Below are 27,534 nucleotides of genomic sequence, written 5' to 3'. Positions count from 1 at the left end.
CGTTTTTGATTGGTCTGATTCTGGTAGGGGGACGTCTTCACGTACAACGTCGTGACGTTTCATTAGAACGCGTCGCGCGCGGGAGCTTTCGGATTGTCAACCAGCCGAGTTTGAGGGAAAACAAGGCAGCAGCACAGGTAGGCTAACCACGCAGCTCTATCACACCAAATCTTCGCTTTTTTAGAGTATTATCAGAAGGTGCAGGTACGATACAAGTATTAGCGTTAAACTTGTGATGTCACCGTGACGCTGTCTCCGGCTTGGGGGTATTTCTAAGGCCAACAACCGCTGTAAAACAGGAGGTGTAAAACAGGAGGACGCTAATGCTAACAAGCTAACCGCAGAGCAGTAAAACGTTGTCAAACATTCTGCTGACGTCAGAAACAGCTTTTACGTGTTGTTTTGTTGTTTGACGTTATTAGCATCCGCCGTGTGTAACAGTATATAACATTAGCTAACGTTAAGTCGGGTTCTAATTAATTGTGTTAAAGCTGTGTGACGAAATAATATCACGAATACGGACTTTAAAATGAATAATCGCGTCACTTTGATATATTTCTGCTAAATAACAGTATTGCCAAACAGTACTTGTATTAATCAAATTAATTCACCACCAGTTACTATTCCGTTAGAACAGGTACACTGGTACAATATAAAAATATACATATTCTTCTTACCTTCAACGATGGGGTTCAGGTGGTTACCATGGTACACACACACACACACACACGTAGCCCATTGTATCTACTATCACATGAAAATGTGAACATTTTAATTTACTTTTTTGTATCTAGAGTTTTAATTTACACATTTTCCAGAAATGAGAAAACCTGACCTTTTCCAAATAGCAGCAATATTAATTTAATCCGTGAAAACAGTTGGGAACCTGAATCTCTCACAAGAGCCCATTCATTACTCTACACATGTTATTTCTGTCCCGACCCACAGGGGCCCCAATATATTTATTTATTTGTTTATTTAACATGGACGCTGCTCAGCTTCTTAGCTGTACCAGAGTTAGCTATGAGCTAATTTACATCCGTAGTCCCTGGGCAGGAAACAGACAATACCATCTCTGTTGAGAAAATTAAAACCATTTTATAAAAACACAATTACAAGACGGTACATATTCACTGTACAACAGCAACAACAACATCATCAACAACAACAAGATTTGACATCAATTAAGACACCACAACAAGATTTATGTGGTGGATCTTCTACACATTGCATTGTATATTTCTATATTTCCTGCCACCTTGTCTTGAAGACACTCAGACCATGGCTATGAGGAGCGAGACCAGGGCGGAGACGGAGGTAGAGGAGGAAGAAAGCTTCGGGCCACAGCCTTTGAGCAGACTGGAGGTACGTATCCTGAATTATACAGCAGTTTAATTAATGTAATCTACCGTTTTCCTGTCAGAGCTTCACCCACATTCCTTGTCGTCCGATGTCTCCATGCAGCAATGTGGAATCAGTGCCAGTGACATCAAGAAGCTGGGAGACGCTGGTTTCCACACCATCGAGGCGGTAGCCTACGTACCCAAGAAGGAGCTGCTCAACATCAAGGGCATCAGCGAGGCCAAAGCAGACAAAATTCTAGTAAGAAACAATGACCCGACGCTGAGAGTCGTTGAGGCTTACAGACGCCTTTGGCATCATTTGACATGAAAAGGAGTGGCAAGAAGTATACACTCTTTTAATCCCATCCCTTCTCCATAATTCATATCCTCTGTCATACGTATGTTTTTAGTGAATTATTTATCATTAATTATTATACACTTACACTTATTAGCCAACGCTAGTGATATCGGCCGATATTTCATCCCAACCAGTCTATATCTATTTTTTTATGCTTTAGTTTTTTTGTTTGTGGCGTGGAAAATGTAGTGTATTTCTAATAATTTTATGTTTCCTTCCCCCTCAGGCTGAAGCTGCCAAACTTGTGCCCATGGGTTTCACCACAGCTACGGAGTTCCACCAGAGGAGAGCAGAAATCATCCAGATCTCTACAGGCTCCAAGGAGCTCGACAAACTCCTGCAGGGTCTGTCTACACTTATGATCCGTGAGTTTCACCCTGATTATCTGCGTGGGGAAAACATCATTTGTTTCATTCTCCTGCAGGTGGGATCGAGACGGGCTCCATCACAGAGATGTTTGGGGAGTTTCGGACAGGGAAGACCCAACTGTGTCACACGCTCGCTGTCACCTGCCAGGTAGAGTCCAGAGAGTCGGCCTCAGCGGCGTTTGTAGTTTAGACCGTTGCTCAAGTGTAGCTCTCCATCGGTTTTAGTGATGACATCCAGAATAGAGTGACATAGTTGTTCCGGTTATAAGTGAGTGCTTTCTGTCCACAGCTGCCCATCGATCAGGGCGGTGGAGAAGGCAAAGCCATGTACATAGACACGGAGGGAACCTTCAGGCCGGAGAGGCTGCTCGCTGTAGCCGAGAGGTAAGTCAGCACTTTTCCCTCTCCAACCGTTTGTAAAATGTTTGTATTTGTTGACGTGTGAAGGAAAATACAATCTGGAAGCTCAAACGTTTAGTACGTTGGGATGGAAAGGCATATTTAGATTTGGGACATCCTTGGAAGTGTAGTTTTTTGGGATATCTTTGGATGTGTGTTATTTGGGGACATACCGAGATGTGTTGCCATCCTACTTGTGTGCGTCAACATTTGATGATGGGAGTAACCCTTGATGTTGTATCTCCTGTGACTTCTGATCAGGTATGGGCTGGTAGGCAGCGACGTCCTGGACAACGTGGCCTACGCCCGAGCCTTCAACACAGACCACCAGACCCAGCTGCTGTACCAAGCCTCTGCCATGATGGCGGAGTCCAGGTCAGTCAACTGTTTGATTCAACCTCACATGATCCTTATGGTAATGTTCATACAGCTTGACTATGGCCTTTCAGAGGGCTTTAATCTTGAAGTTCCACACCAGAATGTCCTGATATCGTCTGAGTGACACCCTCTCTCTCCCTGTGTGTCAGGTATGCTCTGCTGATAGTGGACAGTGCCACCGCTCTGTACAGAACTGACTACTCGGGTAGAGGTGAGCTGTCGGCCAGACAGGGACACCTGGGACGCTTCCTCCGCATGCTTCTCCGGCTGGCAGACGAGGTAGGCAGGTGTACTCTGGGAGACCTCCTGGTCGTGTGGTGATTAATGCCTCCACTGCTTTAAACCTGAAACTGAGGCGTCGACTGTTGCCCCCTGTCACGACAGTTTGGCGTTGCCGTGGTGATATCCAACCAGGTGGTGGCGCAGGTGGATGGGGCGGCCATGTTTTCTTCAGATCCCAAGAAACCAATTGGAGGCAACATTCTTGCTCACGCCTCCACCACACGGTGAGTGTGTTACATGTCACCTGTGCATTCATGAGAATTGAACATTTTGCATAATTAACACCCTCAAAAATACCACACACCATGTCTTATATTGAATTTTCTGCTTTCGGACATCCTTAAAGGAAATTCTATCATCTTAACAGCAGCAGAATTTAGGGACTTGCCACCTCATAGGCTTTTGTAAATGCATTTAAATGGTTTTAGAATTCAGATTGCAAACAGGATAATGTCAACATAAGGAAGTGTAATACAAGAAAGTTGGTGAAAACGTAATACGTTTCTAAATCACTTGAGAATAAACCCTTCCTCTCTGCAGTCTGTACCTGAGGAAAGGCCGCGGAGAGACGAGGATCTGTAAAATCTACGACTCGCCCTGCCTGCCAGAGGCCGAAGCCATGTTTGCAATCAACCCTGACGGAGTGGGCGATGCCAAGGACTGAGCTGGCGTAGAGGCGAGGGAGCAGCAGGGTGGAGGTGGTCTAAATGTTTATTGTCACACCTACTGAATCCTTCTTGGACTAGAAAGTGTTGCGTGTGCAGCCTTTCACCCACACTCTACCACCTTCACACAGAGCCACGGGGCTGCTGGGTAATCAAGAGACGAAGAGCCGTCTGGTTTGATTCTGATTCGAGGCAGAGTCGATGTAAAATGGTCCAGGCGGCAGATCTGGTCCTCTGGAGCTCAGTGCTGCAACGGCAAGATGGAACTTTTACTTTCATTCTCACATTTCACTCAACAAAGAAGGGAAAAAGAAAACAGAAGTCTTTACTGCAGTTATGACCTAGTATCTCATAATTAAAGGGCGGTATCTCACAGACACCTTTCACAGCCAACCTCTAGTAAAGCAAGACAAGTTAACAAGCTTTTAATGTTGAATTAACGAAGTCCTTTAGCTTGGAAAAGTCATCAAACTCCCCAAATACTTGTTACCATCGTTGGTTATGAACTGTAAAGGAATCTTTAACATGTAACAACCGTCGTCTCATAATTATGATTAAAAAGGATATCTCTAACATGACAGATCTCTATTTTGTAATTTGATGTTACATAATTACTAAAAGATCTTTGTATGAGATACTAAGTCATATTTGGAAGTACGGTCTCTATTTTTTGTTATTATTATTTCTTTGTTGTATAGAATGTACCTCTGGTTTCATCTATGGAGGGGTCAAAAAATAACTTTGTAAACATTATTTTAAATAGTTAGCGAGATCTTTTTTTTCTGTTCACTTTGTCTTTTGTGTTGGAATGCTGTTATATTTTTATAATGAACCATTCCTACAAAGCTACACCTTTTGTCATTTCTCTTATTTCACTTCTTTCCAGCTGCTCTGGTTTCTCCCTTTTTCCTTCATCAGAACTTTCTGTATATAAGCTTCATAGCTAAATTAAATTAGTTTTACCATTAAATTGACTCGTCATGTTTGTCATCATCATCATCATCATCACAGGACACTCAACTCATGAAGACATGAATACAAAAACCAGACTTTTATTCAGTGTCCATGTAAGTGCATATTAACCTTAAGTTATTTTCACAGCAGCGACTGCCAAATTAAACAAGAATCAATCAAAAATAGAAAACACAAAGTGATGCTAGATCACAAAATAACCGTCCGTCATCATGCTGCAGCTTTTAACTTTAACTTCAGAAAATTATAGGAATGTCAAAACACTCACAAGTCCAAAGGCAGTAAATACATTAAATTAAATACAAAAACCTCGGGATACTTTTCAGTCACAACCAAACCAAAAGACCTCGTTCACGTGAAGCCACCTAGGTGAGAAGACAAAGTGGTCCAGGAAAGTCCATTTATATTAAATTATCATTTGAAGTTGGGATTTAACAAAGAAAAAGTTTTAAAGTCGAGCTGAAATGCCATTTTGTTAATCTATTTACGTAGTTTTCCACCTATAATCGTGACATCATCCATCAATCTGCAACTTTGAGCTACAAAGAGTCAGAACGCCGTGAGCTAATCTTAAACAATCAAATTGAATTCCACCTAAACATTGAATTCCAAAGTGCTGCTTCAGCTCGACTTTAATGCTGATATACTGACCAAACTACTAGAGTGCTACTACATCTACCCCACCGAATAATAATAGAATAAAGGCTACAATACAAATAACTTCTAATCCACAAAGACAAAGTTCATTAGTTGTTATAAGCCATCTTTACCCATAAAGCTCTTTAAAACATCCCTGATCAAGCTGGACACAGTTCATCAGTCAGTGTCAGAACATTTTGCAGTATCGCGGTTAATAAGCTCCAAAATCAAACAACCCAAATTACAAGAAAAAGGGACCAAAGTTCTTCCCCACCCTCCCCTCCCTCGAGTGGTATCCAGCCTTGGACCCTGGTCCAGGTCTCTGAGACCAGTCCAATAAAACCAGAACCATCTGCATGACTGGATGGATACCGCCAGAGGGACATTTTTATTTGTCTTGTAGTTTTGGGGGAACAGATCCTTTTAAGTATGCCTGCTGGATTAACAATAAAGTGCTTAAAAAAACTTCCATTTAATCAGTTAAAAGGCAAAACAAATAGTTAGAAGACTAAAGATACAATGAACGTTACGATATATATTATTTAGCCATATTGACTCTTATTATTTCAGAAAAATAAATAAACTCGATATTTCACAGTGACAGTACGACAAATGTATCCGTCGATGAGGGGAAAGGAAAAACGTGTTCGCCGTTAGTGGAGCACATCTGACTGGATGACCACGGATTGGCAGCCTGACGAGCCAATCGGTGCACATCAGGGAATATCCGAATTTTTTTTTTTTTTTTTCCTTCAGATTTTTCCGTCAGTTAAGACTCGAAGCTTAGCCTCCAGTTGAGACGTTTCATCCTTGGAAATAAAGAAAAGGCAAGAATGAAGAATACTCAAAAGCTCTAAACGGGAACATTGAAGTACATTTTTTTGGTGAATGTCGTGAAGCAGAAAGTGGGTTCTCTTACATCGTTGGAGTTCGTGGGCATCTTCAGAGCCAGCTCAGTCCAGTTGGTGGCCTCAGAGATGTTTCCCAGCTCCTTGTGACACTAAACAGTCCAACGACACCACGATGAGTGTTCCAGAAAGAGTAAAAACACACGCTGCTTCATAGGATTCCCATGATTGACCTTTAAACGCTCCCGTCTTTTCTTGGTGTTCACTCTTGTACATCATTTTAAAATCCCTGGTGTTTTTCTTGTAATGTCCAACAAGCTACTATAGGCTATATTTGTAAACCGTCTCAAATTAGAACGTGGAAATGTATTTTTTATTTATTAAATGCTGAATCAGACTTTTCCAAGTGTGGAATCTGAGCATTTACCTGTGCAATGTAAAGTCTCACCGTCTTGGAGAAAGCCGGACTCAGTTCCTCCGCCTGGAATACAGTAAACAAGATCAATATTAAATACATGAAACTTTTACAATCACACGTCAATGTTGATAATTCATATAAAATGTCTTTTCCAGCCCCTTCCAGCTGTGGTAAACTCCATATTTGTACCAATCCAATGGTCAGTATTCAGTCTACTTATTATGTCACTTGTTCATCACATTAAATGAGATGTTATTGTCCTCTAAACAACCAACATGATGTTTGGAGACAGCTTTTTACAGAAGGACCACAAATGAAAGGAAAACTAATTCCACTAACAGATTCAAGTGTTTTCATGGATTTCCAGCACCTGTACATCCCTGTTTAATCCTTTTGCCGATATTGTAGCTCACTCGAGCCCATATATGTACACAGAGTATTGTGGTACCTTGAGGAAGTTCTCGAGTGCGTCGTGCAGCGTGGAGGTGGGGGGGCTCAGGTAGAGGGCAGCGGCCGCCTTCTTCTCCAACCAGTCCAGAGAGGCTACCTGAAGAGAGACACACACACTCTGTCAGAGGAACTGGAAACCCCTTTAGTCGGGTCTTGGGTGAACTATGAGCGGGGGTGCCATATGGAGTGAGAGTGTACACATGGAGGTTAGATGAGGTTGCCTTAAGTTCAGAGTCTCACCTCGTAGCACCATCTGCCCAGCAGGTAGAAACACATGGGGTCATCGTCTCGGAGGGCGATGGCTCGGTCCAGATGCTCCTGGTTGGAGGGGAAAATAAAATGTAATCTGATTAAAGTACCACCCAAACTGGATTTGACATGAGTTAAGCCCAACCGTGTGCCAGCGCTACCTTTAATATGTGGCTGCTCTTCAGTTTGCTGTGCATGCTTTCATGCTGGGAGGTCAGTCCCGTCAGCACCGCAAACCTGGAGCCAAAAAAAGAAAAAAAAAAGGTTGCAGAATTGCGATATCAAAATATAATTGTTTGCAGTCATTTTCTGTGCTGTGCTTAACAATCCAGCATATAAACGACAACTACCATTTGTGACACTCGGCGTTCAGGCCGTTCTTCTTCAGGGCCGACTCCGCCTCCTCCCGACCTGCAACGACAAAAAACTACCAGTCACATTTGTGATAATAAGCTCATGTTAGATGATTTGTCTGTATTTTATAAAACAAGGTGAATTCTTTTTGCTTCATGCGCCGTTACCTTGATGTGCGTAGGTCTTCTTCTCTTGTTTGTCCTCGGTGGACTCGTACATGTCACTGTAAGCCCGTGCCAGTCGCCATAGAAACTCCCTGCTGTCTCCATACTGCAGAGAATCAGAAAAAACACCAGTAAGTCATTCAAACAACAACCCTTTATGTTTATTTGGCATTTTATTGTTGCCTTTTGTTGTTATTATTTGATCTAAACTGCTCCATACGATTTATTCCCCGATAATAATTATTAACATGAACCATTTCAGCGCTGGTTCACTGATCATGTGACCGGTGACTGCGGTCATTTACCTCCGCTCTGTTGTCGAGCAGCAGGCGGAAGCCCTCGGCCTTCAAACGGGCGTCTCCTGTGTGGAGGATGTCGCTCTGAGCCAGGAGGAGAGCAAGCTCCCCGCTGGGAACTTCAGTCACCAGCTGCAGCCTCCCCTCATCTTCCTCCTCCTCCTCCTCCTCCTCCTCCTCCAGCAGCCCCCTGTCCTCCACCTCTTCCTCCTGGGAGTCCTCCTGGCGGAGGGTGAGGACGGTGGCGCAGCTCCTGTCCTCCTCTCCTTCAGACTCCTGTTCCGGCTCAGGCTCGCCCTCCTCTCTGTCCGTGTCACGATCGGTGTAGTCCGACTCCGCATAGGCCGTTGAGTACCTGGGACATTTAAAGGATTATTATTATTATTATTATATCTGCCAGACAAAGTGTTCACGGTGACTGAGCGGACGTAAGATGGGGTCTGACTTTGTGTCGGGGGTCAGAATCAAAGACGAAAATTAAGTTGAGACTTTCTGGCATCGGTCAGTTTGCATTAGTCACACATGGCACTATTTAACAGTCTGTAATGATCTTAAGGATTGACAGGAATTAACTAATGAAGCTTGTTAAGACGTCTTTAAAAACAAAGTTGGATCTCGGCCTGACCTGCTCCACCACAATGTTAGATTACTTCTTGACTCACTGACCATAAATTAAAGGAGGCAAATTATTGTTTCCACCTAATCTGACATACAACCCCCACAAATTATTATTATTATTTTTACTTTTCAACTGCATTGATCACAATTTTTAAAGTGGCAATGGATCGGATGACTTCGAAGCAGAGCAAAAAGGTAGGAGGCATGTTAGACAATTCATGTAGTTAGTCGTAGTGCTTCTCTATAAATCGCTCTCCCTCTGTGTGTGTTGTAAATTTAAGCTTCTCTGTGCTTTGTTTACATACTAAAATAAGTCGGTATACTGCTTTTGAGCACCACCAACCCATGACGTACCCTCCTTCACTGGTCTCCTCGTACGTGCTGGCCATGCCTTGGCTGGCGGTGAAGTAGATGGAGCTGGAGCCGATGGATTCGGTGCGCTCTCTGTGGACGACATGGCGCCGCCGACGGACTCGCTGACTGTCCTCCACTCCCTTCCTGCCCGTGGAGGAGGAGGAACACACATTCACGTCTGTGTGGCTCTGCCCTGTTTGGTGTCATACTACAAACGCTGCACATTTCACCGACCGTGACTCACTTCACATCCTGGATGATCTGCACGGCGATGTCCTGCAGGCCGCCCCTCAGCTCGGCCACCTCCGAGCGCAGCGAGGCCACGCAGGTCAGCACCTGGTCCAGCTGGTTCCTGAACTCCAGCTGCTGCTCCGGGGACAGGCCCTGCACCACCGCCTCCACCACTGCCAGGGCCTGCTGCTGGGCCTCCAGCTCTGGAAGGAGGAGATGGGAGACCATTTAGTGCCTGATGATCCCTGAAAACATGTCCATCCATCCATCGGTTTGTTTGTCTTTATGTGTGTTGTGGTGGCAGCAGGCTAAGAACGGTTCTACCCTTCCTACCTCCTCCAGCTCCTGCTGGCCAGATGGGATATACAATCAGGTGTTACTTGTCTGCCACTGGTTTCATCCCAGTTTGATGTGCCTTGGTACAACCTTGACAAGGAAGCATCTCGCTAATGAGATGTCTGAACCCCCCCACACACACACACAGGCATAAAAGCATATCATATAAAATGGGGGGGGGGGGGGGACAGCCAACCCACCGCTCGCATCCAGCGTCTCCCGCAGCAACGCTCCGTCGTCCACGCCGTCAAACAGCAGGGCGGCTGGCCGGGCCTCCAGCACCAGTCTCTGGGATCTCCTCCTACTGATCTCCCGGTAAATGATGAAGGCTATCAAGCCGAATCCGGCCGTCGCTCCGACGGCGAGCCCGATTAACCCGTTCCTCCCGAGCGGAGTGCTCATTTTTTTTCTGTCCCCCACAAACTTCGTTTAAAAACGTTGAGAACCAGCGTTAACTTTCACACGTGACCAACCATAACTGCGTGTAGAAGAGAACAAAACAGTCAGGATGTCAGCGACATGACTTCAGCCCTCGTGAAGCTCCGGAGAAAATAAAAAAAACGCGTCTGACAGCGGCGCACGCTCGATGCTAGCACGTTAGCCTAATGTCATTAGCCTGTCAACGTTGTAGCTAATAACAGTGACGATTTCACGCAAATGTTACAATTTTCCTTTGACACAATTAGTTTGTATATTTAGACGACACGTTATTAATAGCGTAACGATCAAAAATATATAATCAAACAGTCTGTTTACGTCATCATATCAAGGTGTGTAATTGTTAAGTCGGCTAGCTGGAATGATGCTATGAACCTGGAAAACGTAACTGCATCACACATCAGCAGCACAGCAACGGGGCTCGCGCATGGGAAAATAACTTCCGGTTCCAACTTACAAAATAAAAGCTGTTGATAACATATTTATGTCGTTTTTAAATTTGATTAAAAATTAAATAACAATTATATATATATTAGCAAAATAATATTGCAACGTATGTAAATGATCCAACCACATAGTAGACCTGTTTATTAAGAGTTATGGGTTTTGTTAAATTATCAATGCAAACACCATTGTCAGTGTATGAAAAATGTCTTTGCTGTATGGATTGAATGACTGCATAATGGAAATGAATCAAAACAATAATAAAAATTTAGTTTCACAGTTTTAATTTTGAGAGAGCTAAAACTCACTTGTAGTGTGCAGAACAACTTTATTGTTAGTCCAACCAATTTCAGCTTTTGGCCCCACATAGGTTTGGAGCATATGTGTGTGTTTTTATTCTTTGTGAAAAACAGATTGAACTGATCCAATAGTCTGTAAGTTCTGTATACTAATAAAGCAGTGTTCATATAAAGGATAATTCATGCAGGAATGAATCAACATCATTAAAAAAACAACCTCTGTGCTCACAAGTGCCCAGCAGTTAGACCCACCTGTGCTGACATCTTATTGACTCAAGTGAAACAAAGGTTCAGTGTGAACCGCTACGAAGTATTCAGTCAGACCAGTTTGGTGCATCAGCAGAAATGTAAGGGCTTGGCTATTACACAGGAAGTTATTAAAGGCGCCTGACTACTGCTTCATAGCCCACGGTCACTACAGGGCCCTCCGATAAGAAACAAACCTTGTCTTTGTCTTTTTTTGACATAATCATAATTAGTATCATAATTAAAATAGAAGCATAATTAAAATAGTTGCTATATAAGAATATTTAGTGTACAGAAAGGACTGCTTAAAATGTGTGGGCTGTTGCACTATTTGAGAATGTCAACCATATTTCGTGGAGAAAAAAAACATCTTCAATACAAAACACGCATATTGTCATATAACTGTTGAAGTATAACACTGAAAATACTAAATTCTAAAAGACAAAGACACACAAGATTTGTAATAATGGTTTTAAAGAGTCGCTGGATAGAATGCATCCAGTAAAATAACCTTACATTTGTGCATGGAACACGGTTAGCTAGCAAACTAGCTAGGAAATCAGCTAGCAACTGGCTAAGTAACCAGCTAGCAAACCAGCTAGGTAACCAGCTAACAAACAAGCTAGCAAATTAGCTAGCAACTAGCTGTTTTTTTTAACATATTTATTTAATAAATTCACATATACAGCATATCATACATTACTCCACATAAAATTTACTTTTGACGATAAATTTAGAAAAAAGAAAATAAATAAATCTGGGGCTAAAAAAATGTCAGCATAAGCTAGCAAGTAGCTAGCAAGGTAACGGCTGTGTTGGTGACGTACATCGCAGCAGAGGAGAGATTACGGTTTCACACAAAACTACATGTTAATTAAAAAAAAAACTACGACAAAAAGGAGGGCTTTCTTGACGAGCAACATTGACATGAAAAACCCGATTAGCCGTTGACTTTTTTTCTAAGTAAATTGGGGGGGGGGGGACATGAAGTGGGCGTGGCCTCGACCTAAGACAAATGTGATTTTTTTAAAGAGCAGTGAGTATTAGGACACATCAACACCGGGGTCCGCTGTGTCTGCTGCCTTCCTCCTCCTCCTCCTCCTCCTCCCCCTCCTCCTCCTCTTTCTCCGTGTTTTCTCCGCCCTCTTCAGCATATATATGAGGCCGACCAGCGGCGGCCGGACACGGCGGGGCTCAGCAAGTCAGGCCGCTGCTCTAAGTACGTGCAACATGGCGGAGGAAGGCAGCGAGCAGCCGCGGTCCAGCCGGTCCCGTTCCCAGTAAGAACCGGGTCCGGTTGTTCCCCCTGGAGGATCAGCGAAGGGACTAACTTTGGACACCTCGAAAGGGGAAGAAAAAGCTGTTGTGGGAATGAAAGATGAGTCGACACGCAACAGGTAGGAGAAACAAGTGCACCTCCTTCTCCTCCACAGTGTCTTTACGTGTATTTCACTTCTTAAGAGTACAGTTTTGTCGCCTTCATCGCTTTACATTGTGCAGTTTACAAGCCAAAGTTTTTTTCCTTTTCTGAAGGCTGTGAGGAATTTGCTGGACCGGTTCCTCCGGTGATCATATTGCAAGGAATGTTTGGAAATTCCTGTCGGGCGTGTTTTCAATAAAAATAATCATTTCCTCGCAAACCTTTTTTTTTTCCCCCCAGATATGCATGAGGAATACGTCCCCCCCTCCCCGCCGCCGCTGCCTGCTGATCATGTGCTCCAGTCTGCAGCCGTGTTATTCCCTGGTAGCTATTTAATCCTCCACTCTGCCTGTTTGATGTGCATGTTCAATACACTGGCTTGTTGTCTGTTCATTCAGTAGCTAGTCTCCTTGTATTTGAAGTGACTGCTATATCCCTGCATAAAATATCACATTACAATATTCAAGATGTTGTTAATTTGCAAGCGTTCGTTAACTCTTTTGAAAAGCGTAATTAAAAGTAAACAATAGAGAATTGTATTCTTAAAGTGGCGAGTGTGCATATACTGTTCAGTTATGTTATTTATTATATATATTACTCGGATGAGGAAACTTGTTTCTATGTATTCGTTCTTACTTCATCAGCGATGATGTGTAGTGGTTTCTTTTTGCTTTGGCGTCTTCTAAATGCCCCTAAATGTAAATATTTGCAGGATTGACTTGTCTTTAAGTGCTTATGTGAGATGAAACAGATTTTTGGTTTGTGTTTTTTGTTCCGTACAGGTGCTTTCGATCAACACGGCTGCCCTCTGATCGTGTTCCCGGCCGACACACAAGCCAGACTCTCCTCACAACTCTGCAAAGCAGAAGTGGTGGACTTTATCAATTACTTCCTCTGTCTGCACAAGTGCGTGGAGGAGTCGGGGGTCACGTTGTGTGTTTGTGTGTGTGCGTACGGTGTGTGATGGTTGGATTGTTCTCTCTCCCCGACAGTAAGCAGCAGGACAAGGAGAGTCTGGTGTCGGTGGTGGCTGATCTGAGGCATGCATCGCTCCCCACGACCAGGGTCATCGCCGAGACTCTGCTTCTGCTCGAGGTATCGTCCTCACACGGGAGCAAGAAAATGTATCGTGATTAATTAGCAATGCTGCTGAGGGGGATCTCAGTAAACCAACCTTCTGTCGTCAGCTGACAGGAAGTGAGGGGATGGAGATGGGCATGAAATGCTAATATGAATGCGTTTCTAAATGACCATCTCGATGAACTGAAGGTTCTGTCATTTAGGATCACACATCACTTCCAATTTAAAGTATCTCTCCTCTCTCAATGCACACTGAGCACATTTTATTATACCAGGTTCATACAGGGTGCTGGAAATCCTTGAAAACACTTGAATTTGAGTGTGGTGTTTTCAAGGTTTGAAAAGTGCTTGGATTTAGAATAAAGGTCTTGAAATGTGTGTTGTATGTGATGACATCTATGATAGAACAGAGAAAAGAAGATCTCCATATTTGAGGGACTGAAAACAGCATTTTCTGACATTTCTTTATGAAAAATGACTTTTGATGATGAACAGATGATGAAAATAGTTGGTGATTATATTTCTGTGGATCTGTTAGTGGAATTAGTTTTCCTTTCATTTGTGGTCCTTCTGTAAAAAGCTGTCTCCAAACATCATGTTGGTTGTTTAGAGGACAATAACATCTCATTTAATGTGATGAACAAGTGACATAATAAGTAGACTGAATACTGACCATTGGATTGGTACAAAGATGGAGTTTACCACAGCTGGAAGGTGCTGGAAAAGCATGGAAATGCACCTTGAAAAGCTTGAAAAGTGCTTGAATTTGACTTTGGAGAAGGAGTAGGAACCCTGTGTCAGCGTTTACAGACCGGGGTCTTAGTTCGGCTCTTGATTCCCCATTTCCTGTGGCTGGAGAAACGTCCAAACTCCCGACAGCAGAACTGAATTAGGGGGCTGAGAAGAAGAAGAATGTCCTATCCGAAAAGATGAGCAGTATTTATTTATATATAAACCAGAAAATATTGAAACTATTTGGCGGTTCAGAAACGTGCATGCACAGATCTTCTTGTGAAGCTCCAGCTCGCCGTTTCAGCAGTTGGATCTGTCAGAATTATGCAGCGGAGCTCTATATTACAATTATGCAGCTTTGTTTTCAAAGAGCCGTAGTCTGAGCTGATCTTCGAGATCAAGTTTGTGGTGGTACAGTGGAAATCGTATGTGTGGTCGGTGGCGGGGGGTGGGGTCACATGTGTGGCTTGTCACATGCTTGGGTATTTAATAAGGCCTCAGTGAAAATACTTTAAATGAGTACAATTACGTAGGGATGCATTTTCACACCAAGATCAACTGATCTTCTGTTTCAAAGACTGGATTTATTTCCGATGATTTGATGAACAGAAAAGCAACAACATCACTGGATCATACAGTTCTGGGCTCTCAGACCACGGCGACTAAACGGCCTCAAACTTTGTCACTTTTACGGACTCACTCCACTATAGTATAATGTAAAGAAATGCCGGTCTTGTGTTGTTGGCTAGTCCTGTGTCTTAATGTACTTGGCCTTGTGCTTGGTAGCTGCTAAGATTCACGGCCAGATAAGAGTCTTGAGTCATGTGACGACAATTCCTGGTTGATTTGGGATTTCTAAGAGGAAGTTGCACATCCTTCTTTTCCATTTATAAAATCATCACAAGTCTGCTGGAGATTTCTGCCTAAAAGTCTGAAGGCAGTTGTTTGGCTTTGCTCCTGGGTGATGTTAAATTTAAAGGTTTTTGTTCAGAGCATCACAATCTGACACGTTTTTATTTCTTCTTTTGGTTTTCTAGCAGCACAAGCGGACCGTCCACTGTGTTTACTTCATCCAGCCCAAAAAGAAGGACGCCGTCAAGCTGCTGCTGAAACTCCTGGCTCCGTCAAAGTCCTACGCCGCCTCCTTCAGGGTGAAACGGCACATTCCTGCTGTGTTTCCTGCCAAGGTCGACTTCAGAAGGTAAATGCTGATTTCATCTTTCTTATTTATTTTTGCAGAAAGTCCTCCTGAAAGAAATCTCAGATCTCTCCAACTACATCGACAGAAGCCAGCTAACGGCATCGCTGGGCGGCTACCTCGTCTACTGTCACCACAGTTGGGTGGCCTTCATCAAGGTAACGTCATTTCTTTTCTTTTTGGACGTTGGAATGTCAGCAGCTGTACTCTCGACCCGGAAAATAATAAGTACTACCGGGGGAAAAACCTAATAGACTGTGTACTGTATATAAGAAGAGGACATATTGGGGTTTTGCTGAATCTCACTTTGAGTAGAGAGGTGCAGGATAAGAACGTAAAAAAAATGTTGCTTCGTGTGAACGTAAAGCTCAAATCGATGGCATTCTACGTCGGTTTTCTCTTTGCAAAACCACCCTGTGATTATTTGGCAGATGTACTATTATTCACACGGAGTCTTATGATCCGGGCTTCACACAATGTAACATTGTCCAGCTGTCCTCGGCAGCGGTTCACACACACACACACACACACACACACACACACACACACACACACACACACACACACACACACACACACACAGAGTTATGCTGCTTACGTCACAAACCTTTTTCTGTGACGTGAAACACTATGGTCAAAATTCATTTATTTATTTTTTATATTTCAACTATTGCTTCTTTGTGATGGAGAGCCGGCTCGGCTAACTCGGTCAGGAGATGTTTTCGTTTGTGTGTGTGTGTGTGTGTTGTGGTTGTGTGTGTGTGTGTTGTGGTTGTGTGTGTGTGTGTGTCCATTCATGAGCGGCCTGCGTCTATTGTGTGCGTTGCCTCGGTGAAAGCTTGTGCAAAATGCCTGGTGAGATCAGCTGACCCAATTAGCAAGTGAAAGGAGACATTATACATTCAATCGTGTTCATCTGGGCCACGATGCCGGTATTCATGAGCCAGCTCCCTCTCTGCCTATAGACCTGTTTAGGATGCGACTACGTAACCTCCACTAGACCTACTTAGCTGCGTGGGGTGTTGAGATTACAGCCGAGGATAAATCAGCAGCTTTATTTATTAAGAAATTAGACCATAAACGTCAGTTAAAATGTTAATGTCTGAGGGGAAACTGAAGTTGGAGCGTCTTTAGCTTCTGTACTAACGAGTGGGCGGGCTTCAAACGTTCTCTTCACTAGAAGTTATCAAAAATCAACCAACACAATAGCAAAGTCTATTTTTGTAAAGTGGAGTCTTTGGCTCGTTGCAGGAGATCGATGAGTTTGTTCAGGAGTTCCTGTCTGTGGTCCAGCGGCTGCCCCCCTGCATCTCCACCCTGCAGGCCCTGTCCAGGCTGCCACTGCCCTCCACCTTCAGCGAGCTCCAACACTTCTGCTCCACCAACGAGGCAACGTTTCAGCATCTCAGGAGGTCGGGCTCACAACTGTTGTTTTTTTTAAACTCCTCCCATAGGTTCATAACAGATCATCTTTTAAAATACGCTTTTATTTTGAAATTCCCAACCACCATAATGTTGGTTCGGTAGATCGTCTGAGTGCATGTAATGATTTGAGATTCAAAACATCATGATGTCGTCCTCCTGTAGTAAAATGGTCTTCTCCCAGGACTGGTTTTTATGGTTCTAATCTTTTATTTAGAAAAATCTTGCCTCTTAAATTTTCATAATTTCCCCCCATGCTATCGAAAATGGTCTTATTTTTTTTTTTTTAATTGGAAAATAGTTTTTTAGATATTTTCCTGCCCCGTCGTGCCCCGCCCTGTATTAATAGTAGTTGTGTGTTTTTTGGCTCGCAGGGAGCTCGGCCTGGATGATCTGCTGCGGCGCTGCGAGGCCGTGTTGGAGAGGCTGCGTTACCCCGAGAGAGAGCCGTGCTACCAGGCGATGGTCGGCACCGCCCTCTTCACCCACACCGCCTTCGACATGCTGCAGAACCACAGCAGGTTCTCACTCCCAGCCTTTTTATCTCCATCCTCCCACACAGACCGTACTGTGTTGCACAATGCCAAAATCAGTTTCACTAGTGAGGGTTTGAAATATCTTTATTTTGTTATTTATTTGACAGGATAACTGCAGCTGTGGAGAAAGTGGAGCTGCTGTGGCAGCAGGCCTTTTCTAAGGCTCGTCTCCAGCTGCAGCTCTTCCAGCTGAGAGAGGACGCACTGCAGGTGAGGCGGTGCTCTCAGTTTGTCCCTATTTGGTAGGATTCCTTTGGTGTAGGGTCCGGGGTCTGCTGTAATTTATTTATAGCTCAAAAGCAAAACTGACTAACGACAAGATCTCATGTTGGTTAGATGTGTGTCTTTGAGTTCTACAAATTAAATTCAGGGGCCTGCAATCAATGAGATGATGTCACGTGTTGGTTACGTTTTATATCCTCTCACAAAAAAATCTTCCTTCTGCTCACAGATCACAGAGCAGATCAAAACTCTCCTTCAGGAGAGACTCCAGCCGTACAAAATAGAGGTCGCCAAGGACGCTGCGAAGGCCGTGATGTTGGTCTCTGAATTCGAGGCGTCCATCCACACGCCTGCTATGGTACTAAATCAGTCGATGTGTTTTGTTGAATACGGTTTTTCTCTTCTGTCTTCAAATGACTCAAACCATCCCTCACCCTCTCGCCAACAAGGCACTGATCCGCGGCGCCGAAGACGTGATCCAGGCGGTGGCGGAGCTGCTGCTGTTCGACGGTCCGACCCGGGAGCGCTGGGTTCTGGATGTGGAGCGGCTGAAGGAGAAACTCCACTCTGCCGTGAACTTCATTCTCCAAACCCTCAGAGCCGTTTCCAGCTTCCACCGTTACTACAACAAGGCAAGTCGGTCGGCATGTGAGGACGAGGTCACGACCTTTTGGTTTAAACGAGCCCTAACTGCAGAAGCATTTAAGACGTTTAACCTCCCCTCTTGCTGAGCCCGTTTGCTGTTCCTCTTGCAGGCCAACAGCTGGTACGGTCGGGTCCTCTGTGAGAACGTCCTCCAGGCGTTGCTGTCCGGCGTCCATGGAGACGGTGTCCCCACGCAGAGGAAGGCGGGGTCCTGGGGGACGATCCCCGCATGGAGGTACAAAGTCTCCACCTTCCTGAAGAAGAATCCCCCTCCGGACACGCAGGAGCTGGTTCACCTGGCTCACCTGTCTAACGCCATCCCTGAAGACGAGGTCCAGGCGGCGGGCAGGCGGATGTCGCAGCGGTGAGAGAACAAAGAGCAGGGTTGGTACGGGTGCTGGAAATCCTTGAAAACACTTGAATTTGAGTGTTGTTTTCAAGGTTTGACAAGTGCTTGAAATGTGTGTTGTATGTGATGACATCTATGATAGAACAGAGGAAAGAAGATCTCCATATCTGAGGGACTGAAAACAGCATTTTGTGACATTTCTTTATGAAAAATGACTTTTGATGATGAACAGATGATGAAAATAGTTGGTGATTATATTTCTGTGGATCTGTTAGTGGAATTAGTTTTCCTTTCATTTGTGGTCCTTCTGTAAAAAGCTGTCTCCAAACATCATGTTGGTTGTTTAGAGGACAATAACATCTCATTTAATGTGATGAACAAGTGACATAATAAGTAGACTGAATACTGACCATTGGATTGGTACAAATATGGAGTTTACCACAGCTGGAAGGGGCTGGAAAAGCATGGAAATGCACCTGGAAATGCTTGGAAAGTGCTTGAATTTGACTTTGGATAAGGTGGAGGAACCCTGAAAGAGATTCCTTGTGTTGTGGCTTCATACAGAAGTTTCCTACAGGTGTTAATGAGTTCCGTTCTTCACCAGGTGCACCATCCTGAGGAAGCTGTTGGTTTGTTCGGGAGCCGTGGCCGTCGGTCACCTCCAGCTGGCCTTGCAGTGGCAGTATGAATTGTTGCGGAGCAGCCACGTGACTCGCTCCTCTGCCGACGCCGTCACGGGCGTTCACGACCTCGCTACTTGTGAGACCGCTAAGGAAGCCGCCCTTCATCTCGGTGCGTCTCCGACCGTAGTTTCTGGGACGGGGTCGGCCGAGGGCAAACCCCCCTCGCTCAGCTCCTTCGACTCGGGCGTGGACGGAGTCGGGAGCAGCCAGCTGGAGGCCTCGGGAGGGAGGGAAGGCATGGAAGGTCTGTCCAGGTTAGCGGGGACCCGGGACTGTGCGAGACCCACCGTGAGCCGGCCTCAAATCCACAAAGAGAACGTTTCGGACCTGGAGGATTACAGAGAGGAGTTTGACGTCGGCTCCGTGGGGAACTCCTCCAGGGCGAGCATCCAGATCATCCCCAACGTGACCGTGGACTCCCTCAACCTGGAGATCAAGGTGAAGCGCTCCGCGGCGCTGCCTAACAACCCGTGGCTCAGCTTGCCGGTAGACGATCTGGAGAACTCGTACACGGTTACCATCACGCAGAACCCGGCGCCGCAAAAAAGAGACCCACAATCCCACGACCGGCCCGGCGGAACGGAGGCGGCGACGAGCAGCACGCAGAGCCGGGACTGGATGCTGCATTCACAAAGTAGTCTGGAGGATCCTGATCTGAGTCCCATTCGTAACATCCTCTCCAGCACGATCACAGACGGGAGGTCCGTCTGCACCACGGAGGGGATCCCCACCCTCCTCTGGGACTCGTATGACCTCCACCACCAGAATCAGGATGCTGTTGATAGGTAAGACTTCGGTTTTTAGATGAGGCTTCCAAAAGTAAAGATTTTTATAATTATGCATGTGTATATATCTATCCCCCCCAGTGTGATAGATATCTCCCTGAGCGACTGGGATGTGAAGGAGCAGGAGGAGTTGAAGGAGGTGGAAAAGATCTTGGACAGGGCTGATGAAATACTGGAGGTAAGAGGTTATTAAATGTCCGGTTTAACGTCCGACTGTCGTTGAAGTGATCAGCGGTCAAACTAAACGTCTCCATCTTCAGAAAGAAGAGAACGTTCTGGCCCAGGAGGCCGTCCTGGACGCCCTGCTGAGGTCCGAGGACCGGCATCGCCATGAGTGGCCGCCGTGGGACAGCGAGGACCAGCTGGTAAAGATTTATCAGAACACTGGTTTTATCAGTTGCATTCAAATATCTACCAGGATGGGTTTTTTTTGCTTTTGTGTGATTTTTGTCTACATTTCCCAGAGATCAAAGGGCCGTGTTACAAAATCATACACTGTTTTTCTTTCTTGAATGTTTGCATTTCTGCAGTTAGTGCTCTTGAGTTTGAGTTTAAATTCTATGTAGATCAATAATCAAATGACAAAACCTGAAGACATGTTTTTAGTCTCACTTATGTTGCGTTATTAGTTTTATTCCAGTGTTTTTGTAGTTTTGTTGCCGCTACGTACGACTACGGCATTACTACATTTTAAGAAATGTGATTTCATCTCATTTTCAATGTGGGGAAAATAATGTGTAAAAAAATGATTACTGGTAGCCAAAATGATTAAATTAAATGTAACACTCATTTGTACATAAAAGACCTACAGCCGGTGTTTGTTCGCTGTGTTTATTCACGTGCTCACTTATTTTTCTTTTTTTGCAGATGTCGTGCAGTGAGCTGGCTGAAGCTGGTGTTCTTGGCCTCGAGGATCCCTTGGACCCTGCAGAATCTGACCACCTCGTTGGATCCACGAGGGAAACTTCCGGAGCTGCCGAGGGAGCGTTTCCCAGCGGGCCGGACCTGCTGACGGAGATCAGGAGAGTCCACGACCTCGACGACTTGATCATGGAGGAGAAACTTAAGATCCACGAGCTCCGACGCTGCGGAGAAAACCCCAAAGAGGAGCTCTCTGTGGGCAAACCTGCAGATAGGAACGGGCCGTCGAGTATGAGCAAAGAGAGGGAGGCTTTCAGGTTCCGACTGGAGAAGGAGAAGAAGGAGGTGGAGATTCTTGAGAGGAGCGTGGACAAAGAGCGGAAAGAGAAGGACGGAGCTAGAAGGGTCGTAAAATGTTCTATAATGGAGAAGGCTAGAAGAGAGACCCGGGAGGACCAAGCCCTCTGTGATGAGCTTCTATCGAGTCACAGATCTCAGAGAAGACGATCAACATCTGATGATTCTCAGGATGATTCTCAGGATGATACCTGTGAAAGTGGAAATCCTGATGTTGCCGATGAGGCGACGCCACACAACTCTGTTCAACCTCCAGATTCCCAATGTCGAGATGATTCCTCCGCAGCTGAGCAATCGGTACTTTGTAGAACCTCCTCTGACTTGGAAGAAGCTCCTGAAGAGGTGGGAATCAAACCTCCGAGACGTATCCATGGGAACGTAGACTCCTCATCCTGTGACATGCCAGACGACGGAGCGTTGGACCCAGGAGAAACATCAAACCTTCCTCCCGAGCCAGGAAACGCTTCCCTTCCCGTGAACGAACCTCCTCCTTCCACGGAGCTGCAGGATCCGGCTCGGTCCTCGGGCGCTCCAGATCCTGGTTTTGTGCAACTTGATGAAGCCCTGGATGAGACTCCGGCCATGGCTCACGACTTGGTTGTCCATCTAAATGCAACGGAGCGCAGCTGCAACAACAACAACAACAACTGTGTGCTCACGGAGAAATGCGAGGCGTCGCTGGAGAACTTGGAAATAGAAATAAGCACTAAAGGTGACGAAGATCCTGCAGGTTTGCTGCAGACGGATCGACACCCAGAACAGGAAGTCCAGACTTTATCTGCTGCAGATGAGCGGCGAGCTCCCCAGCCGCCGCTGGAGTTCGACCCCGGTGGAAGAGATGGCGTACGGACCCCCGAGGCCGTGAGGATATCGGGTTCTGGGTCTCCTGGGATCCCGGCCCAGCTCATCAACATGACAGGGGTTAATGCCTTTTTTTTTTTTCACTCAAATTTGTACTTAAATTGAAATCAGAGTACGTTACACAGCGCAACATATATACAGACTTTTTTTCTTTTTAAAAAATAAATAAAAATGAAGAAAAAATAACTAGAAATAATAATAAATAAAAATGAAGAAAACAAATTGAAATAATAAAATATAATCACTTTTTGCCTTTTAATGATGAAAACATAATTAAAAATAAGTAATGTTGAAACGACGTCTACACTAAGACTAGACTAATGACCTGAATTATAACGCCTACAGACAGCTAGATGTGTCATCCACAGCATTTATTCTCTTCATTTGGTTCAAATTTAAATTTTTCTTAATGCGATTTTGCAGATTGCAGATTTCAAGACCCCCATAGTGATGGATACGGGGTCTGGTTTGATGAAAGCAGGATTTGCAGATCAAGACCTCCCAAAAGTGATATTCCCAACCATTATCGGGATGCCAAAATACGAGGTAAGGGAAGTTAAGATGCGTTCTAATCAAGACGCCGCCTTTTTGTTTTTCCTGATCACAATGTTTTTTCGTCTTTTGCAGGAAATAATGAACGGTGACCTGGAAAGGGAGACTTACATCGGACATGCGGCTCAACACATGAGAGGGGTGCTGGCTCTGAAGCATCCCATAAAGAACGGGATCATTCGGAACTGGGATGAGATGGAAAAGGTGCAGAAAGCAGGCGTGAATATGCCCGATATGAATTTGATTTCATTTTTTTTCCTGATAAGGGCGACGCTTTAAAAACACCAGCATTTCTTTAATTGCTTTCAGATCTGGCATCACACGTTCCAGCAGCTGTGCGTGGACCCAGAAGATCACCCCGTCCTGCTGACCGAGGCGGCGATGAACCCGTTGGACCACCGGCAGCGTGCGGTGGAGATCATGTTTGAGAGTTTCAACGTTCCCTTCACCTACGTGGCCATGCAGGCGGTGCTCGCCCTCTACGCCGCGGGGAGGACCACCGGTAAGTCGGCCAGGCCATTTGATTTTAACGCGTTTGACTTGGATGGATACGCATGGATGAAGAGTTAATGAAGTCATATAATTTGACTTTATAATGTTTTGGAGTTGCATCGGTCTCATTTGGGACGTTTCAGCTGTTTGAAAGCTTTTTCCCTCCTTGGATCAAAAGAAAAGTGACTTTTCATGCATTTTTTTATTTGATTAGTAGTATTACATACAGTTAAGTTCCTTTCTGTTGATCTCAGGGAGAAAAGCAGTACGTTTAAAATATATAATGTAAGAGAACAACATTACTCCGATACTCCTTTTGGTTTTCCTCCTTTAGACATCCAAAAATAATATAATAAATAAAAAGTGTCTGTAAAGTAGCGAATATCCCATCTACACATATACATGGATAATTTTATACATCTTATACCTACAGATAGGTAAATAGTATTTAATGATCACTAAGTAAATAATAGCAGTTTTTAAATGATAATGCTTACTTATGCATTCTCCCATGTTTTTATTTTGTGTGTGTGGGGAAAGTGATGTAGTTTTTCTTTCATTGAAGGTGTGGTGTTTGACTCTGGAGACGGAGTGAGCCACAGCGTTCCCGTGTTCGAGGGATACTGTCTTCCTCACGCGGTGCAGCGCCTCCCTCTGGCCGGCGGAGACGTTACGATACATCTGCAAAAGGTTGTCACAGCTTCTCTCCTCCTCTACAGTTTAGTGATGTTCGTTAGTGATAGATGACTCTTCCAATTTGGGAAAACGAGTCATCACGTTCTGTGTCTGCAAGTGTTAAAAACAGGGTTGGTACGGGTGCTGGAAATCCTTGAAAACACGTGAATTTGAAAGGTGTTTTCAAGGTTTGAAAAGGTCTTGGATTTAGAATAAAGGTCTTGAAATGTGTGTTGTATGTGATGACATCTATGATAGAACAGAGAAAAGAAGATCTCCATATTTGAGGGACTGAAAACAGCATTTTCTGACATTTCTTTATGAAAAATGCCTTTTGATGATGAACAGATGATGAAAATAGTTGGTGATTATATTTCTGTGGATCTGTTAGTGGAATTAGTTTTCCTTTCATTTGTGGTCCTTCTGTAAAAAGCTGTCTCCAAACATCATGTTGGTTGTTTAGAGGACAATAACATCTCATTTAATGTGATGAACAAGTGACATAATAAGTAGACTGAATACTGATCATTGGATTGATACAAATATGGAGTTTACCACAGCTGGAAGGGGCTGGAAAAGCATGGAAATGCACCTTGAAGTGCTTGAAAAGTGCTTGAATTTGACTTTGAGAAGGTGGAGGAACCTGTGAATGGTAGGATAATGCCGGTCTTTTTTTTCTGATGCTCCTGAAGCTTCTGCAGGAACAAGGCGTGTGCATGCGCACCACGGCCGAGGTGGAGATCGTGAGGGAGATGAAGGAGAGGTGCTGCTGCGTTGCCCTCGACTACGAGGCGGAGCTGAGTGCGGGGGGGGCGTCCTGCAGGGAGAGGCATTACACCATGCCGGACGGACAGATCGTCACGCTGGACACGGAGCGGTTCAGGTAACGCTCTCTGCATCGTCCCGACCTGCTTTTAACCACGACTCACTCGGCGGGGTCTGGAGGAAATCAATATTAATGAGGCATCATTTCAACATCTCGTTATTGTGAGAGATAACGAGCTCAATTTAAAAGTAATAAACAAAGAAAATCCGTTAATGATTTCACTCTGTAGCAATATAATTGTTATCCAGTTCCTTTTGAGCTGTAAAGCATATGTGAACGTTTGAGGTTCTGTCATCTTGATAGTTTTCTTATAGCGCCATACTAAAATATATAGAATTTCTTGTACTACTTGTACTACTCAGGGGTGTTAAATGTAAGATATTCCCATCAGCCAATCAGCACATGTTGGGCTAAGCTAAGATGAACATTGTAAACATTAAAACTGGTGATTTTTTTTATTTTTTTTTTATTCCCTTGCACTGATTATGATGATTCAAAATTACAGATGGATTTGTTGAAGAAATGTATTTTAATTCTTGACTTGAAACCATTAAATTGGGTCACACCTCTGGAATGTTGATGACATCACAGCTAAAGGGGGAGGGGAGGCTGTAGTTTGTTAAATGGCTGGAATGTTACTCATTCAGGCATCGTGACTCCTCCGACCTCTACCACTTCCTGGTTTATGCAGGGCCCCCGAGATCCTCTTTAAACCCGAGCTGATTGGACGAGACCATTACGGAATGCACGAGAGCGTCTTCAGGTCGATCCTCAGCTCGGACATCGACCTGCGGCGCTCCTTCCTGGGAAATATCGTACTGTCAGGTAAAAGTTGATTTTCTTTTTTGACTCCAGATCAGCTTCTGTTCCAGATCATTCTTCCCTGACTTGTTTTTTTTTTTTTTTTTTTAAAGGTGGGAACACTCTGCTGCCCGGCCTGCCTGAGCGGCTCCAAGCTGAGATCAGAGGGCTGCTCCCCGCCGACATGCCACCGGGTAGCGTTCGTGTCGCCGGCGCCGAGGGCAGAGACTTTGCGGTGTGGCGCGGCGGAGCGGTGCTCGCCGACCTGCACGTCCACCCCGCCGCTTGGATCAGCCGGGAGGAGTACGAGGAGTACGGGCCGCAGATCGTCTTCAGGAAGTGCTTCTGAGACGCACCGCTGTGTAACGTACCGCCTCCTCTTATTCACCAAGTGCAATATGTACATACAAGCCTTTAATAAGCAGGGTTTTAATTATCTGTCTGTGACCTTTCACCCTCCGGTGGACGATCCTTGATGTCCATTAAATTCCTGTCATGTCGATGTTGTTGTCCCTCGAGAACCTTCTTTATGTCCGACTTTCCCATTTTTGGGAAATGTATTTGTGTCCAGAATTTAAGCACAAGTATATTAATGTTTGTGTTTAAGCGTCGAGAATTGAAGCTGGCCTTTGATCGACGTCTGACAACTTTGCTTCCAGAATAAGCAAATGAAATGTATATTTTTATCTAATATCAAATTATCATTTATTTATACAACTATTAAAGCTAAATTTCGTTAACACGTAACGTGAAAGACATGGTGAAAGTTGCATTAATTTTTCCTTTTTTTTCCTAATTCTAGCAGCATTAAATCATTTTTATGGTGAATTATTAGGGCCACCGTTTTAAAAAATAATAATAATAAAAATCATCTTTTTTTCATATAATATTTCAAATCTTTTCTTCTCAATATCTTCTCATAATTTACGTCAATTTTTTCACATTAAAACAGCATTTTGTAATATAAAATGAGTTCTTTATGAATTGAGACGTAATTCACAATCTCTCAATTCCTATCAGGGGTCCTAAAAGTCATTAAATATCCCGAATCAAAGCAAAGATAATCGTACATGAATGTTCTGCTGCTGCGATCGTTTGACCTGGAGAGGATAACGTGTAGTTTGTTGTTAGTGGTCGTTTCCCAACGTGTTGTTCCTCCACTGGAGTCACCCAGAGGTTTGTTCATAGCTCCTAATAATAATAATAATGAAGTCCATGGTAAAAGGATGCAGAGTAGGTTTTGGTCTGGGAATGCCCATCACTGGATGTCAGTCTGTTGTGTGAAGCAGGTGATGATGATGATAAATCCTCCGCTGCAGGTTTGTCTTTTATGTCGTGTATTTGAGTGCCGTGTCTTGAAACAAGTCCTTTTCCTAAAATGTCTTCAGATCAGTTGTGAGGATTTTTCTCTTGCACAACGGCGTTGATGTTTTTTTGAAAGGTGTTCCAATAGTGGCCAAAACTGCTGCATTTGATCGATACCATGGTTTCTGAAAATCCCTTTGCCAGCCCACGTTGTAGATCTATACTTAATCTAATTGTTTGAATGTTTTTTTCTTATGCATGCAGTTGTTTTCTTGCATGTAATTGAAGTGCATATTTTTTTGTTTGTTTTTTTGCATGGTCTTCTCTGGGTTTTTGTGAAGTGTCTCTACAGGCGTTGGGTTGTCATGTGACTTAAAGTTGAGCTCATAAGTGGGAATTGGAATAATGTGACTGGGATCTCGACCTCTGACCTCTGACCAGACTCGGCCTTCCCAGTGTGCCTGAGTCCGGCTCTCCTCTCCCTCTAAATGTACTGTAACAGTCTGGACTGGAGTCTAGCAGTGTTTCACCTGAATCATGATATTTATGTCTTTTTCTTATAATAAATATTTTAATAATCATT

General features: G+C 44.3%; 3 protein-coding genes across 5 annotated transcripts; 2 read left to right on the top strand and 1 right to left on the bottom strand.

The window, feature by feature from the left end:
* The first annotated feature begins 97 nt into the window (after nt 1–97).
* rad51 (RAD51 recombinase) lies at nt 98–4,753 on the top strand. Of its 2 annotated transcripts, XM_084030626.1 has the most exons (10): nt 98–137; nt 1,271–1,365; nt 1,465–1,602; nt 1,928–2,045; nt 2,126–2,217; nt 2,359–2,453; nt 2,730–2,843; nt 2,996–3,125; nt 3,231–3,352; nt 3,669–4,753. In XM_084030626.1, the coding sequence occupies exons 2-10, from the start codon at nt 1,282–1,284 to the stop codon at nt 3,790–3,792; spliced, it is 1,017 nt and encodes a 338-aa protein (XP_083886752.1). In that variant the 5' UTR covers nt 98–137; nt 1,271–1,281; the 3' UTR covers nt 3,793–4,753. The 2 variants fall into 2 exon arrangements, with proteins under 2 accessions (XP_083886752.1, XP_083886751.1); XM_084030625.1 differs by lacking the exon at nt 98–137 and having other exon boundaries at nt 1,206–1,365.
* A 76-nt stretch (nt 4,754–4,829) lies between these two features.
* rmdn3 (regulator of microtubule dynamics 3) lies at nt 4,830–10,547 on the bottom strand. Its single transcript, XM_084030866.1, has 12 exons — nt 9,923–10,547; nt 9,400–9,589; nt 9,156–9,299; nt 8,193–8,538; nt 7,891–7,993; nt 7,720–7,780; nt 7,531–7,606; nt 7,361–7,438; nt 7,119–7,217; nt 6,680–6,733; nt 6,324–6,404; nt 4,830–6,213 (listed from the first exon to the last, which is right to left on the bottom strand). Exons 1-12 carry the CDS (start codon nt 10,122–10,124, stop codon nt 6,157–6,159), a joined length of 1,491 nt encoding a protein of 496 aa, XP_083886992.1. The 5' UTR covers nt 10,125–10,547; the 3' UTR covers nt 4,830–6,156.
* Nucleotides 10,548–12,305: 1,758 nt separating this feature from the next.
* LOC311027027 (uncharacterized protein) lies at nt 12,306–27,534 on the top strand. 2 transcript variants are annotated; one of them, XM_084030779.1, is made up of 23 exons: nt 12,306–12,546; nt 12,810–12,893; nt 13,352–13,475; nt 13,562–13,664; nt 15,419–15,532; nt 15,621–15,737; nt 16,831–16,991; nt 17,376–17,522; nt 17,645–17,747; nt 17,989–18,117; nt 18,209–18,391; nt 18,515–18,768; nt 19,358–20,221; nt 20,303–20,399; nt 20,482–20,586; nt 21,089–22,360; nt 22,724–22,846; nt 22,928–23,056; nt 23,162–23,354; nt 23,910–24,034; nt 24,712–24,902; nt 25,537–25,670; nt 25,760–27,534. In XM_084030779.1, the coding sequence occupies exons 1-23, from the start codon at nt 12,528–12,530 to the stop codon at nt 25,993–25,995; spliced, it is 5,007 nt and encodes a 1,668-aa protein (XP_083886905.1). In that variant the 5' UTR covers nt 12,306–12,527; the 3' UTR covers nt 25,996–27,534. The 2 variants fall into 2 exon arrangements, with proteins under 2 accessions (XP_083886905.1, XP_083886904.1); XM_084030778.1 differs by having other exon boundaries at nt 18,209–18,399; nt 18,523–18,768.

This window comes from Eutrigla gurnardus (assembly GCF_963514095.1).
Source record: "Eutrigla gurnardus genome assembly, chromosome: 16".
Lineage (NCBI taxonomy): Eukaryota > Metazoa > Chordata > Actinopteri > Perciformes > Triglidae > Eutrigla > Eutrigla gurnardus.
The sequence above is the reverse complement of the archived record's forward strand: the minus strand, read 5'-3'. Positions and strand labels throughout refer to the sequence as shown.

Coding starts and splice junctions, on each gene's coding strand:
- rad51 (XM_084030625.1), top strand. CDS start 1,207: ATGTGGTGGATCTTCTACACATTGCATTGTATATTTCTATATTTCCTG. Junction 2,218..2,358: donor CGCTCGCTGTCACCTGCCAG/GTAGAGTCCAGA, acceptor TTCTGTCCACAG/CTGCCCATCGATCAGGGCGG. Junction 2,844..2,995: donor GCCATGATGGCGGAGTCCAG/GTCAGTCAACTG, acceptor CCTGTGTGTCAG/GTATGCTCTGCTGATAGTGG.
- rmdn3 (XM_084030866.1), bottom strand. CDS start 10,124: ATGAGCACTCCGCTCGGGAGGAACGGGTTAATCGGGCTCGCCGTCGGA. Junction 7,994..8,192: donor TGCTCGACAACAGAGCGGAG/GTAAATGACCGC, acceptor GATTCTCTGCAG/TATGGAGACAGCAGGGAGTT. Junction 7,439..7,530: donor AGAGCAGCCACATATTAAAG/GTAGCGCTGGCA, acceptor CCCTCCAACCAG/GAGCATCTGGACCGAGCCAT.
- LOC311027027 (XM_084030779.1), top strand. Junction 13,476..13,561: donor TACTTCCTCTGTCTGCACAA/GTGCGTGGAGGA, acceptor TCTCCCCGACAG/TAAGCAGCAGGACAAGGAGA. Junction 15,738..16,830: donor GTTGGGTGGCCTTCATCAAG/GTAACGTCATTT, acceptor GGCTCGTTGCAG/GAGATCGATGAGTTTGTTCA.